Raw genomic sequence first — 17,645 nt, 5'->3', positions numbered from 1 at the left:
CACACAGTTTTGTCCCAGTGACAAGAAATGTGAAGGATTTTAAAGATGACTTGAAATGTAAAGATTTAACTACTGAAGAAACAGTGCTTCCTCATTTTAATTTCACAGATGTGTTCATTCATTTCATTTGCACAACACTCATTGCATTATAAACTCTTAAAATGACCCACACCGAAAAATCTGCGATAACAAAGAGTGCAACATCAAGGCTTGCAACAGCACAAGAAAAATCTAAAATGACACGTTTGATTAAAAGAATAAAATCAATTAATAAAAAGCAAATAAGCTGCAATACAATAAAAGCTAGTTTGACCGAAACGTGAGGCACATTATACAGTCTGATCAGTATACAGTGCTATACTGGAGATGTGTTTATAATGTAGTAATGTGACTGTGAAGTCTTGGTCAGAGTTTCCTACTGAACAGAATTTCATGTTACAATCGAGGCTGATGGTTACAGTTGACGATGTAAAGTGAGACCTGAGGTGGAAAGTTGTTTGCTCATTCTCACCTTGATTTAAAAAGGATTTTATGAGCACTTCTTTCACATGTAACATCCTATCTCTGAAACTTAAATGCAGAATCCCTACACTTTCACTTCTGTTCAGTTTGTAGGAAGTTGAATTAGTGTCAGTGTGTTTGCTCAATCATTCAGAAACTAGTGACAAATGCTCTGCCTCTCACTGCTGTTCATGTCTTTTGTGTCAGTGTCAGTACTAAATAGGGTCACTTAAATGGTTAAAGCCACAGACTGGGTGTGCCGATGCTTCTCGTGGGCTACACAAAATGATCTTTGGTGTAGCATTTCTGTGCTTATAGATCACCCAAAGCAATTCAGTGTTTATGAAACCACCCTAAAGTTCTCCCTGTGGTGTCCGTTAAAGGTCACTGGCCGTAAGTTTCTGTAGGTTGGCTGTTTTCTTTGGTAACTGAGCAACAGGTTTCTTTGCTGGTGACTTCACTGCTTACAGACTCCAAGGTGTGGATGAGGTTTTCCAGCCCCCACAGGTAACCGTCCTCCCTGTTGCCCTCCTGCCAGGGAATGTCGTGGTTTAACGTCTGGCCCTCTGGTAGCACTGTGGTCTTGCCAAAGTCAATAATCCACACTTGTGCACTGCCTTTGTGGTCATGGATGAAGAGGAGAGAGCTGCCAATGACCTGGGGAAAGAAAGAAGGGTTTAGGTTTAGCATTTAGCTTTATTTCTTCTGCTTCTGTATATCCTTTAATAGATACACACAGATGGCTGACTTTAAAGGGAAAAAATTTAAAAATGAAAATTACTAAAAAAAAATAAAAATCTGTATAATCAGCTGTAACAGGATCAGCAAATTCAGTTTCACCCACTCCTAATGGAACCCCATCTAGTTTTATAGTGATTGATAACATTCAGTTAAGTCAAATGAATCAGAATGATGTGTGGTGTTGACTGCTTGTTTTGGAACCAGATTGTCACCACAACACTCTACCACTTCATCAGAAAAATTGGTAAGAGCATTTATTTTGGAAATATGGTGTTGCATCCTTCAAGTGGAGTTTCATATCAAGTTCCATGAGCAAAAATGTACTATGGTGCAGCATTTGTTTCCCTTTAAGTTGTCACTCATCTTTACTGCGGATCAGTCATCACCTCGTGTCGCTTGAAGAACTCCGAGGTCTTCAGGGCTTGCCGGATCTCTGTCAGTCTGCTCAAATAAGACTTCTGTGTTTCAAAACAAAATGGCAAAGGGCATAACGTCAATTTAATCTGAATACATAAATTAGACAGTTAAAACTCAGCAGGGTGTAGTCAGGGGGCCTCCACTGTGATGGGAAACTCAAACAGCATTACTGAGTGAATATTTACTTTGCATCTTCCAGTAGGAATTAATCGGTGGTTTGCTCTTGGAGGCTGTTTACATTTGTCATTTGACAGACACCGACCTTTTTCAAATGTAAGGACTGAGTCTACAAAACAATTTACCCCTGTCCAAACACTGGACACGGATGTGAGAGCTTACTCAGCTGGTGTGTTTCCAGCTGATGAAGTTTCTCAGGTAACGCCTGCTACATTCTTCTGTGTACATACACAGTAAAGTATGTTCTGCATCCGACCCTACATGAATGAATATACTGTGTGTGTGCAGAAGCCGTCACGTACTATGATGTTGACGTTCCCTTGGACAAAGTCCTTGAACACCTGGATGACATCCTGCTTTGATCTGGTCTTCTTGAAGTCAGTTCGACATGTACCGTCATCCTTCTACAGAGAAGAAAGGAGCTCAATAAGAATGTCACAATAAAACGAGTAAAAACCAAACCACTACGCTCATAACACAGAATACTTTATCACATATTTTGAAATTCTGCGGCATATGTCAAAGAAATAACCAGACTATATACCTGTGATCAAACTGCACCTATGTCCATCTACCCTGTACCGCAACACAAAGCTTTTGATTTACTAGTCAGTTTACATTCATCATATACGGTCATGAACTTTGTTTAATGACTAAAGACTGTGAATACAAGCAGCTAAAATGAGTTTTCTCTGCAGGGTAGATGGGTTTGTGTTCCTAGATTGGGTGACAAGTTTTGAAATCCAGGTAGAGCTCAGAATAGACATGCTGCTCCTTCAGTTCAGGGAATGACATTTATTCCGGAAACATCATAGTATTACCCTAAGATACTTTTATAGAAAATACCACCAATTTGCACCTTATTGTACATTTTTGTAAATGCCTGTAAATACCGGCATTTTCGACACCCTATATTCTGTCTGTCTGTATAATGGAGTCTGTGTTAGCAAACATTTGCCTATTTGATAATCCAACAGATATGGACCAACATTATCTTTAACTTGCAGTCGTGTTTTTTGCAACTTGACAAACATAAGTTCACTATTCATTCTCTTTCTTGTTTTATTTTGTTCTGTTTTCCTACCAGAGGAAACATTTGGCTCTTTAGCTGCTAACTGCCTCACTACAGCCATCAGCCGGTTACAATCTTTGTTTCTCTGGTGTTGCTGGGCAATCACAGTTGACTTATCAAAGTTCCCCCAGTATAAAAAAAAAAGTTGCTTGTTACAGCCAAAAAAAAAAGGCTGATGCGAGTGGTGACAGTGAATCAGAACAATAAGGTTACAGGCAGCCAAAAGGAAGAGCTGACAAAAGCTGACATACTAAACAGAGCTGAGGGCAACTGCAGCTTGGAGCTAACTCTATGTGTTTTAGTCTCCCAAAAGAAAATCTTTCTATTTAACCCAGTCATGTACCCCGTTGTTATAAAATAGAGTCCAACACACATGTAATTATACACTTGGATGATTCTACTCATTTCACACCTCGTTCAGCTGCATGATTCACCACTGAAATCATCCAGTCATAAGCCAGCCTCCCTTGACTTCACACTGCAAATATCCTGTTAATGTCATGATAATCAAATCCACATAGCACACCATTACCTTGATCCCTTCTATCCTGAAGCCCAGGGTGTTGGTGGAGCTCATGGTCTCCCTCCACTGCATGTATCTGGGTTTGGTGACTCCTCTCTGGGCATGTTCCTGTGGAGTGGGCCCTTCACTGTCTACCTCCACCATTTTCTTGTACAGGTCCTCCCTCTGCTTGGGCCGTTCCCTCGCCCGAACAAGCTCTTCTTCCAAGTACGTCCTTTAACAGCAGAGGGAAAATACTGGGCTATTTGAAAACATTTTTAAACTATTGTGCGCTTGTAAAAACACAGCAATAGTTGTGTGTGTATCGTGTAAGATGGAAGATATACAGTCAACATCGCTAATGTTCATCTTCACACAGTCATTTTTCTTCTGCTGTGCTAATGGGAGTGCCACTATTTCTAATGGTGTTCTCTCATGCACACATTTGGCTTCTTCAGATGAGACATTTATGTGCAAACAGATGTGAATTTCAGTTTCAGTTTATGAGCTACACTTCCTCCACACCAAAGAGGAAGCTGCGAGGAGACTCCAGTGTGCAGCACTTAACTGTGTGAAAGTCTGAATGTGTGTTTGTGCAAGTTAGCGGTTTTGCAGCTTTGCGGTTCAGAGTGTTTTTGAAAGAGGGGAGTCTCCAGGGACACCCTGATGTGTGTGATTATGTGTGTGTATATGTAGTGAGCAGCCTTAAAAGTACAGACAAATGAAACACTGAGAAAATACAAAAAACTACAGGTTCACGTGTGGTATCATCTATGTCTGTAAGTTTAGGGCATGTGTGCCTGTGTTTGATTCAGTGTCTGTAAGTTTGTGTGTGTGTGTTTGTGTGTATTTGCTTGTTCAACCGGAAATAAAGGTCTCAGAGGGTTGAGTGTCCGTGCCTGCATGTCTGTGCATGCAGGCACATGTTCATGTACACATCAATGTGTGCATTCATGTGTATATGTATGCGTCTGTATTTGCGTACGTGTATGTACTGGTGCCGTGCGCATGATACAGTGAAGTGAAGCACCCCCACCCGCTGTGGCAGGAAGCCAAGCTCACAGCCTGCAGTTACAACAGGTGTTCCCTTGTACAGCAAAACCGCTTTAGGCTGCACGTTCTCCTCACTCATCTCCACTTTTCTCATTAAATTCGACCGAAGACAAGCACAAAGTCATAATAAACAAGGAATTAATATGACACTTTCATTTTTAATTGAAACTTAGCAGAAATAAAGCAAAAAGAATGTTTTTTTTGCCTTTTTTTCTATGGTAAAATGTGAGTGTGAACAATATATATGTAAAGAGAAATATATGTAAATGCATACATATGAAAAAAAGTAAATAAATGAAGCCCCTACTTCTTTACCTCACTCCCATCTTGCAGTCCATAACATTAGGAAGGTCAAAGTTTGTCAGCAGGTCAGTCATATGGAGGAAAGACTCTCCATCTTTTTCCACAACACCGTGGTATCCAGGCACAAATGGGCGCAGTGCATCATCCTGCAGCTTCTCAAAACACTGCACCTCGTTCTCTGAGAACTTTTTCAGAATGGTGCCCTCATCTGCTGCTTTAAAGTTTCCTGAGATGAGATAAAAATGGATTTCATGAATGCATTGTTCGAGTGTGAAGTAATGTACCTGTATGAATTGAATTTGAGAGATAAGGGTGTGTGTCATACAGTTTCATTGTAGCTAAACCATGATCATTCTTTCAAATTGACTGGTTGAGTCTGTTGCAGTGTTAAAGGAAAAAAACAGGCCTAACTTTAATTACTAAGGACAGCAAGCATCTTTCTTTATAAAGTATTCACTTCCCTTTAACTTTTCCCCTTTTAATGCTTTTCAACCTTGAATCACAGTCAATTTAATTAGGCTTTTAGATGAGATATTACTTTGATGCCAAAGTGAAAACAGATATCAACAAACATCATCTAAGAACATAAAAAAAGGCAATTTCCGAAGTATTAACCCTCTTTAGAGTAACTCATGTACTTCCATACATGTGCAGCCAATTACGCTTAGAAGTCACACAGTTGTTGAAACGGAGACCATTGGTTGCAGTGAATGTATCGAAAGGATTGTAGTTATAAACTGAATGAAGACAAAAGAACACTCCAAGCAACTCCATGAAAAGGTTATCGAAATGCACAAGTCAGAGGATGGATACAAGAAAATGTCCAAGTCACTGAACATTCTAGGGTGCAGTTAAATATACCATGAAGAAATGGAAGAAATATGGCACATTACGAAATCTGTCTACAGAGAGCCAACCTCAAAGAGTGACCGTACATGACAGAGAGTAGTGAGGAAGACCACCAAGACACCTATGATTCCTCTGAACTAGTTACAAAGATCAGAGGCTGATATGGTTGAGAGGATCCAGGCATCATATTCCTGATGCCTGGGCTCTTCATCGGTCAATCTTTAGGGGGAGAGGGCAAACCACTGCCACTGTACTAAAAATCTCCCTCGAATTTACCAGAAGCCATGAGGGAGATTCTAAATTCAAAGAAAAGAAAAAGTGTTTCGTCCAAAATTGAAGCTTTTTAGACACTAAGTTTGCCAAACACCAAACACTGAGATTTGTTTTTCAGTAGACAATAACCCAAAGCATACAGCTAACTACCTAACTAACTAGCTACACTAAACACTAAATGCAACAAGCTAAATGTTCCACAGTGACAGATTCAGAGTCCAGACCTTAATCAAACTGAGAATGTGTGGTAGACCTGACTGGCCCCATCAAAGCAGACAAAGCTTCAGCAGTTTTCTGAGAAGAATCGGGTGAAACTGCAGTGTCCAGATGTGCAGGGCTGATAAAAAGGCTTTCCACACAGACTCAATGCTGCAAACTGTGGCCAAAGGTTCATCTACTAAATACTGACTGACCAATGTAGGTGTCTTTACACATTCACTGCTCTCAAATGACTGGAATTTTCCTAATTATGTGACTTCAAGAACCAACTGTCTACATCTGTGTTGATTAGGGTCAGTCACTTTAAAAAGGGCTGAATATTTATGCAGTCCTTGAACTGACATTATTTGGTAGAAATCAGTGTCTACTTTGACATTACAATGATTTGCTTGGAGTTCTTTTTTTTTGGTGAATTTTTGTGAAAATAGACAAATTATACCGACCACAGTGCAATGTTGAAAAGAAATAAAAGGAGAAAATTTCCAAGGGGAATAAATGATTTTTGTAGGCATTGCAAGTGTCCTTAATCCCTGACAGTGTTGTGATTATGCCAGATGTGTGACCCTCTCTTCGTCTCATTCCATGACGCTGCCACACAAGCAGGATGTGATGTTCTGAACTGTACGTGACATGATCTGAACAGGTCGCACCTTTATGTCCGGCCAACTGAACCCAGTTCAGTCTTCTTCTTTGGGTGGCACTGAATGGCCAGTGGACGATTGTCTTTAGCTTCCACCACGGTTTGCTCTGGTGAACACATGCAGAAATTAAAATACTAAACAAAACATACATTCATCATCAACAAATCACTCATTCAAAACATACTGAAGTCAAGCATTGTTTCAGGTTTGCGGTTCTTCTGTGTGCCTTGATCACACTAGATGATCTGATAACAGGAAGAAGTGCATGTAACCAGCCTTGGTCAGCTCATACTATCTGAGCAGAAACTGATCACATAAGCAGTTCCTGCCCAGTAATCTGATGCCAATGCTTTTGGTTTTCCATTGCGAGAAAACCTTCAATCTAGGCAGTGAAATGCCATTTCTGTGGAAACTCTATCTGTGCTCAGGGCATCTCCGCTTTGTTGTGACAGATGTAAAGCGAAGTCCTCCAGAATCTTCTATTTAACATCACAAACATTAATTATATGTACATACATTTTAGGATTTGACCACAAAAGAGAACGTTTTTATATTCAAAGAGGACATCAGACTGAATTAAAGCATGCAGAATGTTCTGGTCACATGAACCAAATATTTAGGAGAAAACCGAAAAGTCAAGCAGAAAAACATTCAAGCTCATACTGCGTTGTTTTTGGCCTCTCAACTCCCACTCAGTTGTTTGTAATTTTCATGCTTTGGTGTCATATGGCTAAATCAGAGTGTGCACAAAATCACGAACAAATCAAATTATGCGATTAGGAGCGAAATACTGTTTCCTGCAGTCATTTTCCTGTTGTTTGCTTCGCTTTTGTCCTTCATTCTCTTTCTCTCACACCACACGCACACAGAAAAACACAGCAACAGCTTGCTATTTCACAGAGACATGGTAACGCTTCACACTTACGAGGAGCCGCCTGTTTTATTCCTTCATCCTCCACATAGACAGCATATACGTATTCTACGTGATCATCTCGAGTATCATTACAGGTCAAATGAAACCAGATAAAGTCATTTTCATTGTTGTAGAGAAAATAGAATTTGTTTTAGATCCTGCTTTGAGCATCTGATTTAAATCAGTGGGTTCTTAATGAATAGGAAATGAAAGTCGTGTCAGTGAAACACTCAGCTCATGCTTCAGTGTCTCAGAATTCACCATCCTCTCTCTTAGCAGCCTCCTAAATGTCAGATGATGATGCTTCACATAGCACGGCTTGTTTACTGACAATATTGGCACTGAAGAAGCGGTTAGACTTCCACAAACATTTGTTGCAGGTTTTCACATTTATCACCTCGCTAGTTAATGTAGTTGGATATTACTGTGATTAATTACTAATGAGCGTTTTCAGGTGACAGTGACTGTAACTAAAATGTTTTCTGATTTAATACAGTGGACAAAGAGGAAATAAATCTAAGTTTTATGCATAGATAATGAACACAAGGCTCTTGGGATAATATTGATTATCTTCCGCAAAGTCTGACATTGAACTTCATGTTATTCACCCTGAACTGGCTTTGATGACAGAAACCCTGAGAGTTTGCAACTATAACACTTGGAATAATACTGGCCTCACTCTCATGTTAGGCTTGACAAAACACGTCTGCTTACTTTGTGTTTGAAAGAGCAAAGTGTATTAAAAAGTCTGACTTAATGCGGAATGTGGAAAAAGCCTCTGATCCTTTACTTAAGCACTGATACAACAATGTAAACATGCTGCTACAATTAAAGATCCTTTAATCTCCGCTTAAGCGAAAGTATTCAAAAGTATGAACCTTATATCTATTTTCAAAAGTACCCATTGCGTAGTTAGCGAACCTCTTGACCTAAAGTTCTTGGTGATGATGCATCCGTGCATAAATGTCTAGTGAAGTAGAGCCAATAGCTTTAGTTAGAAAAAACTAGTGGTTTTCATCGTAGTGAGGAGAGGAAAAATACAATATTTTCAACACCAATGTGTCCTTATTGTTTGGGTTTTCTTTCAAATGAAATATTTATTATTTTTCCACATTGGGTGTTTGAACTGCCAACAACTCATAGACACTGAAGAGCAATCATAGGCCAAAAGCAGGGAGACACTGGTTAAATTCTTTACGATGTATTCTGTTTTCATACCTGGTTGTGTTTAATGTAAAATCCAGATCTTTACTTTTACTAGTTATTATAGTCATATATGTTGTGGAGTGAAAAAGTTTTTAAAAAAGTCTCTAATAATGTATCAGAATAGAAGTCAAAAGTGGGAAGAAAGGAAATACTTCAGTGAACAAGTACTGAATGACTTTATCATAATTAAAGTAATGTATTATTATTTGCTACAACACATAATAACGCTTATTTACTCCTTCAAGTCCACAGGAACTTTGCTAGCATTCGCTTCCTGGTTGATTAATGCAGTGTGTTGGTCTTTCTGCTCCATCAGGTTTTACTTTGCAACACCAAACCTGCTGTGAGCGTATGTGAGACGCTGACTTCAATGCCGTGTTTGATCTGAAAACAGTAGTCAATAGCAACCCTGGTAAAAGGTGAGACAGCCGAAATCGAACTTCATGTGACTCAGCCAGCTTTTAAAGGCCGACTATCAAAAGTCACAGCTTCCACATGGGGCAGGCTCCGCCATTCTCGATTTGATCATGACGGCAAACCACTGAAATATCATCAAATTAATCTTGTTTGCAGCAAGGAGCCTGTTTGTCCGCATGCCTGTCTGCTCTCAATCCGTGCTGTCCAAAAACATCTCTATGTGCGCCTACTAGGAATTCATCTGTAACGTGCAACATCTGAAATAAACTTGCAATAACAAAGACCAACATGTGACGTACAAGTGTTTCTGACTTCCTGAAGTGGTTTCTTTGTCAAATGTCAAGGCCAAGTCTAAAACTGGATACTGACCAGAACGCATTATTACACAATGACATGTTAGCCTGCGCTGTGTTATGTGTGTATGTGTGTGTGTCTTTGCGTGGGTGTGTTTGTGTGGGCTGAAGGAGCAGAACTGGCTGTTTTCAAAGGTGACATGGCCAAGATATTTCCATTTTATTTAAAATGGCTTCATCAGCCACAAAACAGCTACAATGGGCTTTTATTTGGGAAAACCTTCACAGTGGATCGCACAGTGCGACGACACACTCTCTGTCACACACACGGGCCCAACAGGCAATGTGTATTCAGTCTGTTTAAAAGAAAGTGACAGCTACAGACCTTGTATGGGGGAGGCAAAGAGAAGTGGCCGGACCATAAAACACACAAATCCACTCCATATGATAGTCAGAGTTTAAAGTGGTGACAGCATAGACAAACGCAGATTATGTTTGTTGACTAGAGTGCAGAACACAGAGGTGACTCCACTCAACTTCCCTACGACTCGCATAAAGAGATAATGACAGAAGCTGCACAACTTTTCTAGCTGAACCTAAACTTACATTAATCTAATATCAGAGTGTGTGCTTGTGAATGGCAGCACGGCTTCAATGCACATGCAGGGACTGAGACTCGACAGCCACACAAGTGAGCTTTATCAGCCAAGAATGTCAAGGCAAACAAATTTCCACCCTCAGCGTCTATTGAACTAAAGGCCGATCCTTCACACCGTGCTGTGTGCTGAGGGAAGGACGTGCAGTGTTAAAGGTCAGGACGCACAGTTCCAAAACACCCAATTCAATCACTTTCTGATGTCACATTAAACACACAAAACATTCATTTGGGAGGATCGCTTGTGCATGTGTTATCCACTGTGCAAAAAAAAAAAAGATAATGACTGGTGTTAAAGATGCCATAAGAACACCAGGAAAAGGGGTTGTATGTATTTTGTCGAGATGTCCCATGTGGCTTTAAAGATGAAAGCAATAAACAAACAAAGCAGAACTCTGACAGCAGCAACCCAGCACTTCCACAAGGTCAGCAGCTTCTTCATGTTCCTTTATACAGCGCCTGGATCATTAAGGTGATGTGAGAGGCTTTGATAACCATTAAACACAAGGAGAGATAATATCATTTCAATGGGGACAATCAAATTTCCTGAAGATTATCCTGCACTCTTGGCAAGGCTCTCCAAGGCTGTCAAGCTTTTTTTTTAGTATTGCTGTTAATTAAATCTAACAGCAAGAGAAGTGGAACACCTCACCAGTGAAATTCCCAGAACTCACATCCATTATGTCAGAACAGATCCGAAAATAATCTCTGCAGTGTAGCAGTGACGAAGTTTCCCATGAGAATTTTTTACTGGAAGACTCACTTACAAGACATGTTTATGCCACTTGAAATCAACTAAACAAACTTTGAAGGAAGCCTGTTATCACTGTGTAATTGCCTCTTTTCTGCAGCCCCCTGTGGTCTTCTGTTTGGAGGCCGTTTGCTGACTGCTATTTATGTGCTTCACTGTCTCCTCTTTTTTAATCATCAGCTCTTCATTGGAACTGTGTGATAGCACATTTGCAAAGACACACAGGAGGTCAAAATGGCAATTTGAAAAATGTTATCCCCTGGAAACTCCAGATTTTTTTTTTGCTGTTGTGGATTTAGACATGCTACTGACTGAGAATACGGATACAGAGTGTTTTGAAGTATTTCCATATTTTACAACATCAAACTGTAACTGACCATTAGTAAATCAGTACCAAGAGCCACTTTAAATGCGTTTCATCATTAATTACATCATTATCTGCAGTTTACTCACTTCTCCAGTGTCCACCAGATGCTCCAAAGTGACGATGCCTTTGCTTTTGCTCTCATTGTCGCTGAGTAAATCATCCTCGGACTCCACAGCAGAGGACCCAGTGGAGGAGATGGACGAGTTGGACAGTTTCCTGCGCAGGGTACCGTCCACCGCATCATCCCAGTCCTCCTGCTGCATCTCCCGGGATGAGCCGCCTCCCTCCGGGGTGATGGTGACCTGCGGTACCCGGGGTGCATCCATCACAGGTGGCGCGAGTTGAGCAGCCTTCTGAATGAGCTCATCGCAAATCTGGGAAGACTTCCCGGCTGCTTTTCGCTCTAGACGAGACCCGTCATTTATTCCAGAGAGCCCAAAGTCCTTGGAGGTCTTTCTCCTGCACTCTTTGGGCATTGGAGAGCTAAATTCGTCGTGAGAGCGCACGACGTGAGGCGTAAACGCACCTCTCTTTAACCTCCAAATCTGGTCATTTCACTTTCACAAACTTCAAACGCTGCCAGGTTTGGGTTTATATATCCAGTCGATCTTCTGCAGCACTTCCTCGACCGAGCTTTAACGCGTAAAAAACGCCTCTGCCAGCCTCCGAGCTCTGTGCGCGCTGTCGGGAAGGGGAACCCCTGTCTGCTGGTGGCGTGGCTCGGTTTTTACGCGCTTTACGCACGCACACGCCCGCGCACTCACTCACACAACTGCACGGTGTTTATCTTCCGCATTGAATCTCTGGCTTCCTGACTGAAAAATTAAACCAGCTGACACGTTAAGTTTTCAAACAGTTGCAGAAAATCTGTCCTCTCGCTTCTCTGCACTAACGTGAAACTGAACTGGCACCTTTAAACCAACCTGCACTCGACGGATGAGCTGCATTTGCAGGAAAAGGTGGCGATTTGGACTGAAGCTGCTGTTTGGACACATTTCTGCTGAAACACACGCGCTCGCACACACACACACACACACACACACACACACACACACACAAACACTATATGGTTTTCTATCTTTGTGGGGACTTACCATTGACTCCCATTCATATCTAACTCCTAACCCTTACCCTAACCCTAACCTTAACCAAACCCTAACCCTAACCAAAACAATGGCTAACCCTAAAGAAACGTTTTTGCACTTTCACTTTTTTCAGTAAAAACAACATGGCCAAGAAAACTTGTGGGGCCCGAAAGATGTCCCCATAAGTGACGTAGTTTTTGGATTTCCTACAGTTGTGAGGACATTTTGTCCCCACAATGTAGCAAATGCTAAAACACACACACACACACACACACACACACACACACACACACACACACACACAACATTTTTCATCTCATCAAGATGTGAACTTCTCAACTCAAAACATTTTTTTCAAGCACCAATTCACAACATACAGTGCCTACAAAAAGCATTCACCCCCCTCATTTGGAAGTTGTCCTCTTTAGTTGCTTTTCAAACATGGTCAATATAATTTGACCTTTATGACAAGAACTTACACCAAAAAACATTCTTTCATGTCAAAGTGAAAACAGGTTTCTACAAAGTAATGCCAATCAAGCAAAAAACATAAAAGTCAGTATTTAACAGAAGCACCTTTGGCTGCAATTACAACATTGAGCCTGTGTCTCTACACTGCGATTTCACCCCATTCTTCTTTGAAAAACTGCTCAAGTTCTCTCAGGTGACATGATCATGACTGAACAGGTCTTTTCAAGTCCTGATACAAATTTCAAATCAGCCAGAGCCTAGATTTGCTTCAAAAATCACTAAAACCTTGCATCACAATAAAATTCAGTGTTGACAGTGTGCATTTGCACAACTTTGAATTATTTGAATGTTTTTAAGATCTTTAATATAAATGTCCAAAGACCTTTAACATTTATGTTTCAAAAAGCTCAAGTCTTTCTTTTATCCAGGAGGTGACATTCCTGTGTAGATCCCTGCTGTCATCTCACTGTCTTGATGAGAACCAGCACAGAGAGCAAAGACAGCTAGATGATGCATCACTTGTCATGCACAGCTGCAGTACTTCTTAAAATACAATATGTTTATTTCCAGTTTTCCTCCATTACTCAAAAGCAACCAGAAATATGCATGATCATGTTTCTAGGTTAGCAGTTTGACCAGACTTCATCCATACAGGTTTTTACATTCAGCAAGTAAGCATGAGTACAGCAGGCTATTGTTCTTTTACACACTGCAGCATCTGACGTCACATCTTTCCTCAGCCCTTCAGCTGGACTGAAGGTGGAGTCAAAACGTTGATGCCAGTAAGAGAAGTGATCGTTTAAAGGATGTATAAAGTGCTGAAACTGAAGTTTGGCTGAACTCTGGGATACACACTCAAAGAGCGATGACGAACAAGAAGGGACAAGAGGATGGAGTGACGGCTGGTTGTCATGGTTTTAACCCCACTTACCTGCAGTATAACTACGCTCCACTACGGACTGCTTTTGACAGACAGAAATAGAAGAAATTCTTCTCGTGTGTCAGTATTAAAGGATCATATAGTGCACTGTTCAAAAAGAGTCAGAATTTTACAGAAAGTAACATTTTACAGAAGTTTTAATATTTTTAAATTGTAAAATCAATATTAATAAATCAACAAAATAACAGATATTACCTGTAAATGAACAGTACAATGGTTTCTTTAAGTATTATGACAATAATGCCATATTGCATTTATATCTCATTTCGTTGCACGAAACCTCGGATATTTTTGCTTTATTTTTTTCCTGCTTTCTTAAATCACAGACAAATTTATGTAAAATAGTAATAATCCCTGTATTTAAAAATAGAGCTCTGGTGTGTGTAACCATGGTTACAAATGGAAGAAGAAAAGAAGGAAATTTCTGGCAATAATGATTTAATTTCTACAAGAACATGTAGTTTCCCAGGCCACAGGGAGAACCAGGAGTAAAACAGATTTTTGGACTCCTAAGCATTTTACACTATGCAAATATTCACTTGCATTTGAGTCTACAATAAATGCACAAGCCTCAACACTCTTTTTAACAACAGTACACAAGAGAACAGGAGCTGACAGAAGCTTTTTCTGTGAAAGGCGATCCAGACAAAAAGCTGGTACAGCGGAGCACTTCGCCAAGTTGTTAATTCAGCCGGAGACTTTGGCTTTGAGCCCCAGTGACCATTAAACGTGGTTTAAAGGATCAAATGAATCAGTAGATGACATGTCTTAGATATGGAAACAGGTAAATACAAATATCTGAAGACAGAAAAGTGTTTTTATTGTCTTCGGGCAGAGTTTGAAAGTAGAACGATGGTGTTTTAAGTTAGGGATCCTGTATAGAAGGATGCTATTTATTTTGGAGGATTTAAGAATTGAAGTGAAACAATGTGTATATTTTGTTTGAATAGCTAAGCATTGTTGTAAAATGTACAAGGCAGTATAATTTCCCTTAATCATTTTCAGTATTGCATACAATACTAATGTATTCATTGCAAAGATTCTTGGCTTGTTACTCAGTGGAGTAGCTTAAAACTATTGATATGAATGTGGATCTCTTGTTAATATGGCTGTGCATGGACATGTGTGTATTTGTGCAAATACTAGTACATGATCATATGTCTCCACTGGTGGTCCACAGAATGTCTCTAAGACGTGTGAATTAAACTTTGTCAGCCTCATCTCTCCTCCTCGTCCACTTATTCTCTGGTTCTTGTAGGTAATGTGGGTGGAGAGCTGCTGCTGGACATTGGTTCAGGCCCCACTCTGTGCCAGGGGATGAGTGGCTGCGAGGTTTTCAACAGTTCTAACCTCTCTGACCTTCTGCAGGTTAACCGGGAGAAGACAAATTATGCCACGGATTGGACGTCGACATGCAGCATGTGAACAAGCTGGAGGGGCGACAGTAGCAACAAAATCAGTTTTTAAATAAGATTGTTAAACTGTTACGCATCAGGAGGTATTTGCCATTTTTAAATGAGCGTAAGGTGATACTAGAGGACCTCTCCTTTTCATGATCTCTTTTTCAATGGTTTCAGGCAGTAGTCAGAGGAAGGGTTTAATAGATTTTTTCTAAAGGTTTTTCCATTTATATGGTTGCTGTGCATAATGTAAGTATCATAGAAATCAACAGCATGCATATATTTGTGTCTAATAATTGTTTATACCATGCACAGAATCCATACTTTATGTGCAGTATAATCAGTATATTATATAATTGATACAAAAACAAAATAACATCTGCTCTATTGCTTTGCACTGTACAGGAGTCAGAGGCTAAAAACTGGTCTTGAAAGTTTACAGTCATGTTCTGAAGACGTAGATCTTGAGAAATATGCATCTGCATCATAATGCATCACTCCAGATAAAATAGTAAAATGTTACAAGAGCTATAGTGCCCTCACATGCCTGGCCTCCTTCCTGGGCCTCATATTTTATGACCGATAATATTATAGAAACAGAAAAGTGAGATAAAAGTATATTTATGATGGAAAAAGAAGCTTAGAGAGTCAACAGTATGATATATTTCTGCTATGATAGCTCTGCACGAGGCCCTTTGCATTCCCAATCTGATTTTCCTCCATCACTATTATACAAGAAGCTGGAGAATCCTGCAGATCTAAATGAGCATGTGACATATTGGGGATATAATGTGACCGGATTAGAATTTCATTTGATGATTTTGCTTCAATCAGGCCCTCTGCACGGACTGAGAAAGCTGCAAGGTTCCGTCAGGTTGTCTCTGACCGCCCTCAGCCTCCGGCCCCTGGAGCTCCTCCATCAGACTGCCTGGTGTCTTGCTTTTGTCTGGAGAGCGTCAGCCCTGATCTGGCTTCCTTCACCACAGTGCTGAGCTGTATTCAGGGGCTTCTGGGGCCCAGTGACCACCTTCTTCTCATTGGGAGAAGATTCCCTTAGGAGAGAGTAACTATTTTCGTGGTTCCGGGGGTAAAGATCCCTGTGGTCCCGTTGAATGAGGTCCAGGTGTAGTCAGGAGGAGAATAACTTCCCTATGATCAGACTGGAGGTTTACATGTTACGCCAAGGCATGAGGGTTGGGGTTGATTCTGTGACTGTAGTGTTTTATGTAAAAGCAAAGAAGGAATAAAGGTATATACATACACTAAGCTTTGGGTATTATTAATAAATGTATCATCTTAAACTAATCTACAATGAAATGAATGTCTACACTTAGTCATGTGTACAATCTAACATTAAATCTTATTAATAAATCTCATTTCAGGTTTTTGTGTTTGAAGTCTTACTTTATTTCTGTAACTTTGTGTATGTAATGTGGAAATCCCTAGAAAAGCTTTTATTTTTGTTTTTCAATTCTCATAAGAAGGTCACGCAAACAAGTCCACATACTGTAGAATGTACACATACATGCAAGTCAGAGACTCATTGTTTTACTCAATCCTATGTTGTAAAACACTATTTCCTGATGTTTTGAACACTTCTCTTTATCTTTCCCTTTCACTTTTTCTATAGCCTTCTTCACTGTGGTGGAGGGCTGATGCTGGTGTTTATTATTTCAAAGTGCTTTCTTCAGAAAGATGGAAATACAAATACACAGATTTAAAGACAGGCGGGTTGGCAGAAAGAAGCATTACTGAATAGGGAACTCTATCCACAATAACAGCTAGTCAGAGGAGCAAAGTACATGGATAAGAGCCAATAATAGAATGAAAAAAGCAAATATACACTGTAACAAGAGTATTATGTAAAGTGGCAATAGATGTGGTCTTGTGCAAATAAGGTAGCTTTTCTTTTGTGCAATGATGGTAATTTTTCACAGCATTCAAACAAGACTGGATTATCAAACAATAAATCTGTCCCAGAACTCCACACACTGCAGAAAAAAGGGAGAAACAACAAGTTAAACAGACTGAGCAGTTTATTTGTCCTTTCATGCAACTAGGGAATCAGAACACTTTCCCTAAATGTTAGATTGCTGTTAACACAGCTCTATCCAGTAGGTGGTGCTAATGTGCCAGTAAGTTGGTTTGTTGGCTGCTAATACAAAGAAAAAGACAATTTGTTCTTCTTCCAACAAGCATAATGAGCCCTTTATTATTCTCCATAGTGATAAATGATCTATTTATGGAAATGGAAAATGAAATGAAGGGTTTTCACTTTTTACAGATGACAGGGCAATTGAAATTCATTGAAATGACACTGCAGGGGGCTATTACAACAGTAGAAGAATGGTTCTTTAAATTTGCAGTTGTTAAGTTGAGGTTGAATTGAAATGAGGTGA

The 17,645-nt window shown here is 40.0% G+C and overlaps 1 protein-coding gene and 1 pseudogene across 1 annotated transcript; one reads left to right on the top strand and one right to left on the bottom strand.

Annotated features, from left to right (window-relative positions):
* Positions 1-79: 79 nt before the first annotated feature.
* On the bottom strand, positions 80-12,079 carry itpka (inositol-trisphosphate 3-kinase A). The gene is made up of 7 exons (XM_022221430.2): positions 11,437-12,079; positions 6,758-6,854; positions 4,779-4,992; positions 3,441-3,645; positions 2,139-2,240; positions 1,629-1,700; positions 80-1,158 (listed from the first exon to the last, which is right to left on the bottom strand). Exons 1-7 carry the CDS (start codon positions 11,824-11,826, stop codon positions 886-888), a joined length of 1,353 nt encoding a protein of 450 aa, XP_022077122.1. The 5' UTR covers positions 11,827-12,079; the 3' UTR covers positions 80-885.
* A 1,692-nt stretch (positions 12,080-13,771) lies between these two features.
* LOC110970962 (phenylethanolamine N-methyltransferase-like) lies at positions 13,772-16,493 on the top strand (annotated as a pseudogene).
* Positions 16,494-17,645: the final 1,152 nt, after the last annotated feature.

Source organism: Acanthochromis polyacanthus, chromosome 1 (assembly GCF_021347895.1).
Source record: "Acanthochromis polyacanthus isolate Apoly-LR-REF ecotype Palm Island chromosome 1, KAUST_Apoly_ChrSc, whole genome shotgun sequence".
NCBI classification, from domain to species: domain Eukaryota; kingdom Metazoa; phylum Chordata; class Actinopteri; family Pomacentridae; genus Acanthochromis; species Acanthochromis polyacanthus.
The sequence above is the reverse complement of the archived record's forward strand: the minus strand, read 5'-3'. Positions and strand labels throughout refer to the sequence as shown.

What these genes read in the sequence shown, in the direction of transcription:
- itpka (XM_022221430.2), bottom strand. Translation starts at nt 11,826, where the DNA reads ATGCCCAAAGAGTGCAGGAGAAAGACCTCCAAGGACTTTGGGCTCTCT. An exon ending in GACTGCAAGATGGGAGTGAG is followed by an intron (nt 3,646 to 4,778) that starts GTAAAGAAGTAG and finishes CTGCTGTTAAAG; the next exon opens with GACGTACTTGGAAGAAGAGC. An exon ending in AGTTCTTCAAGCGACACGAG is followed by an intron (nt 1,159 to 1,628) that starts GTGATGACTGAT and finishes TTCTTTCCCCAG; the next exon opens with GTCATTGGCAGCTCTCTCCT.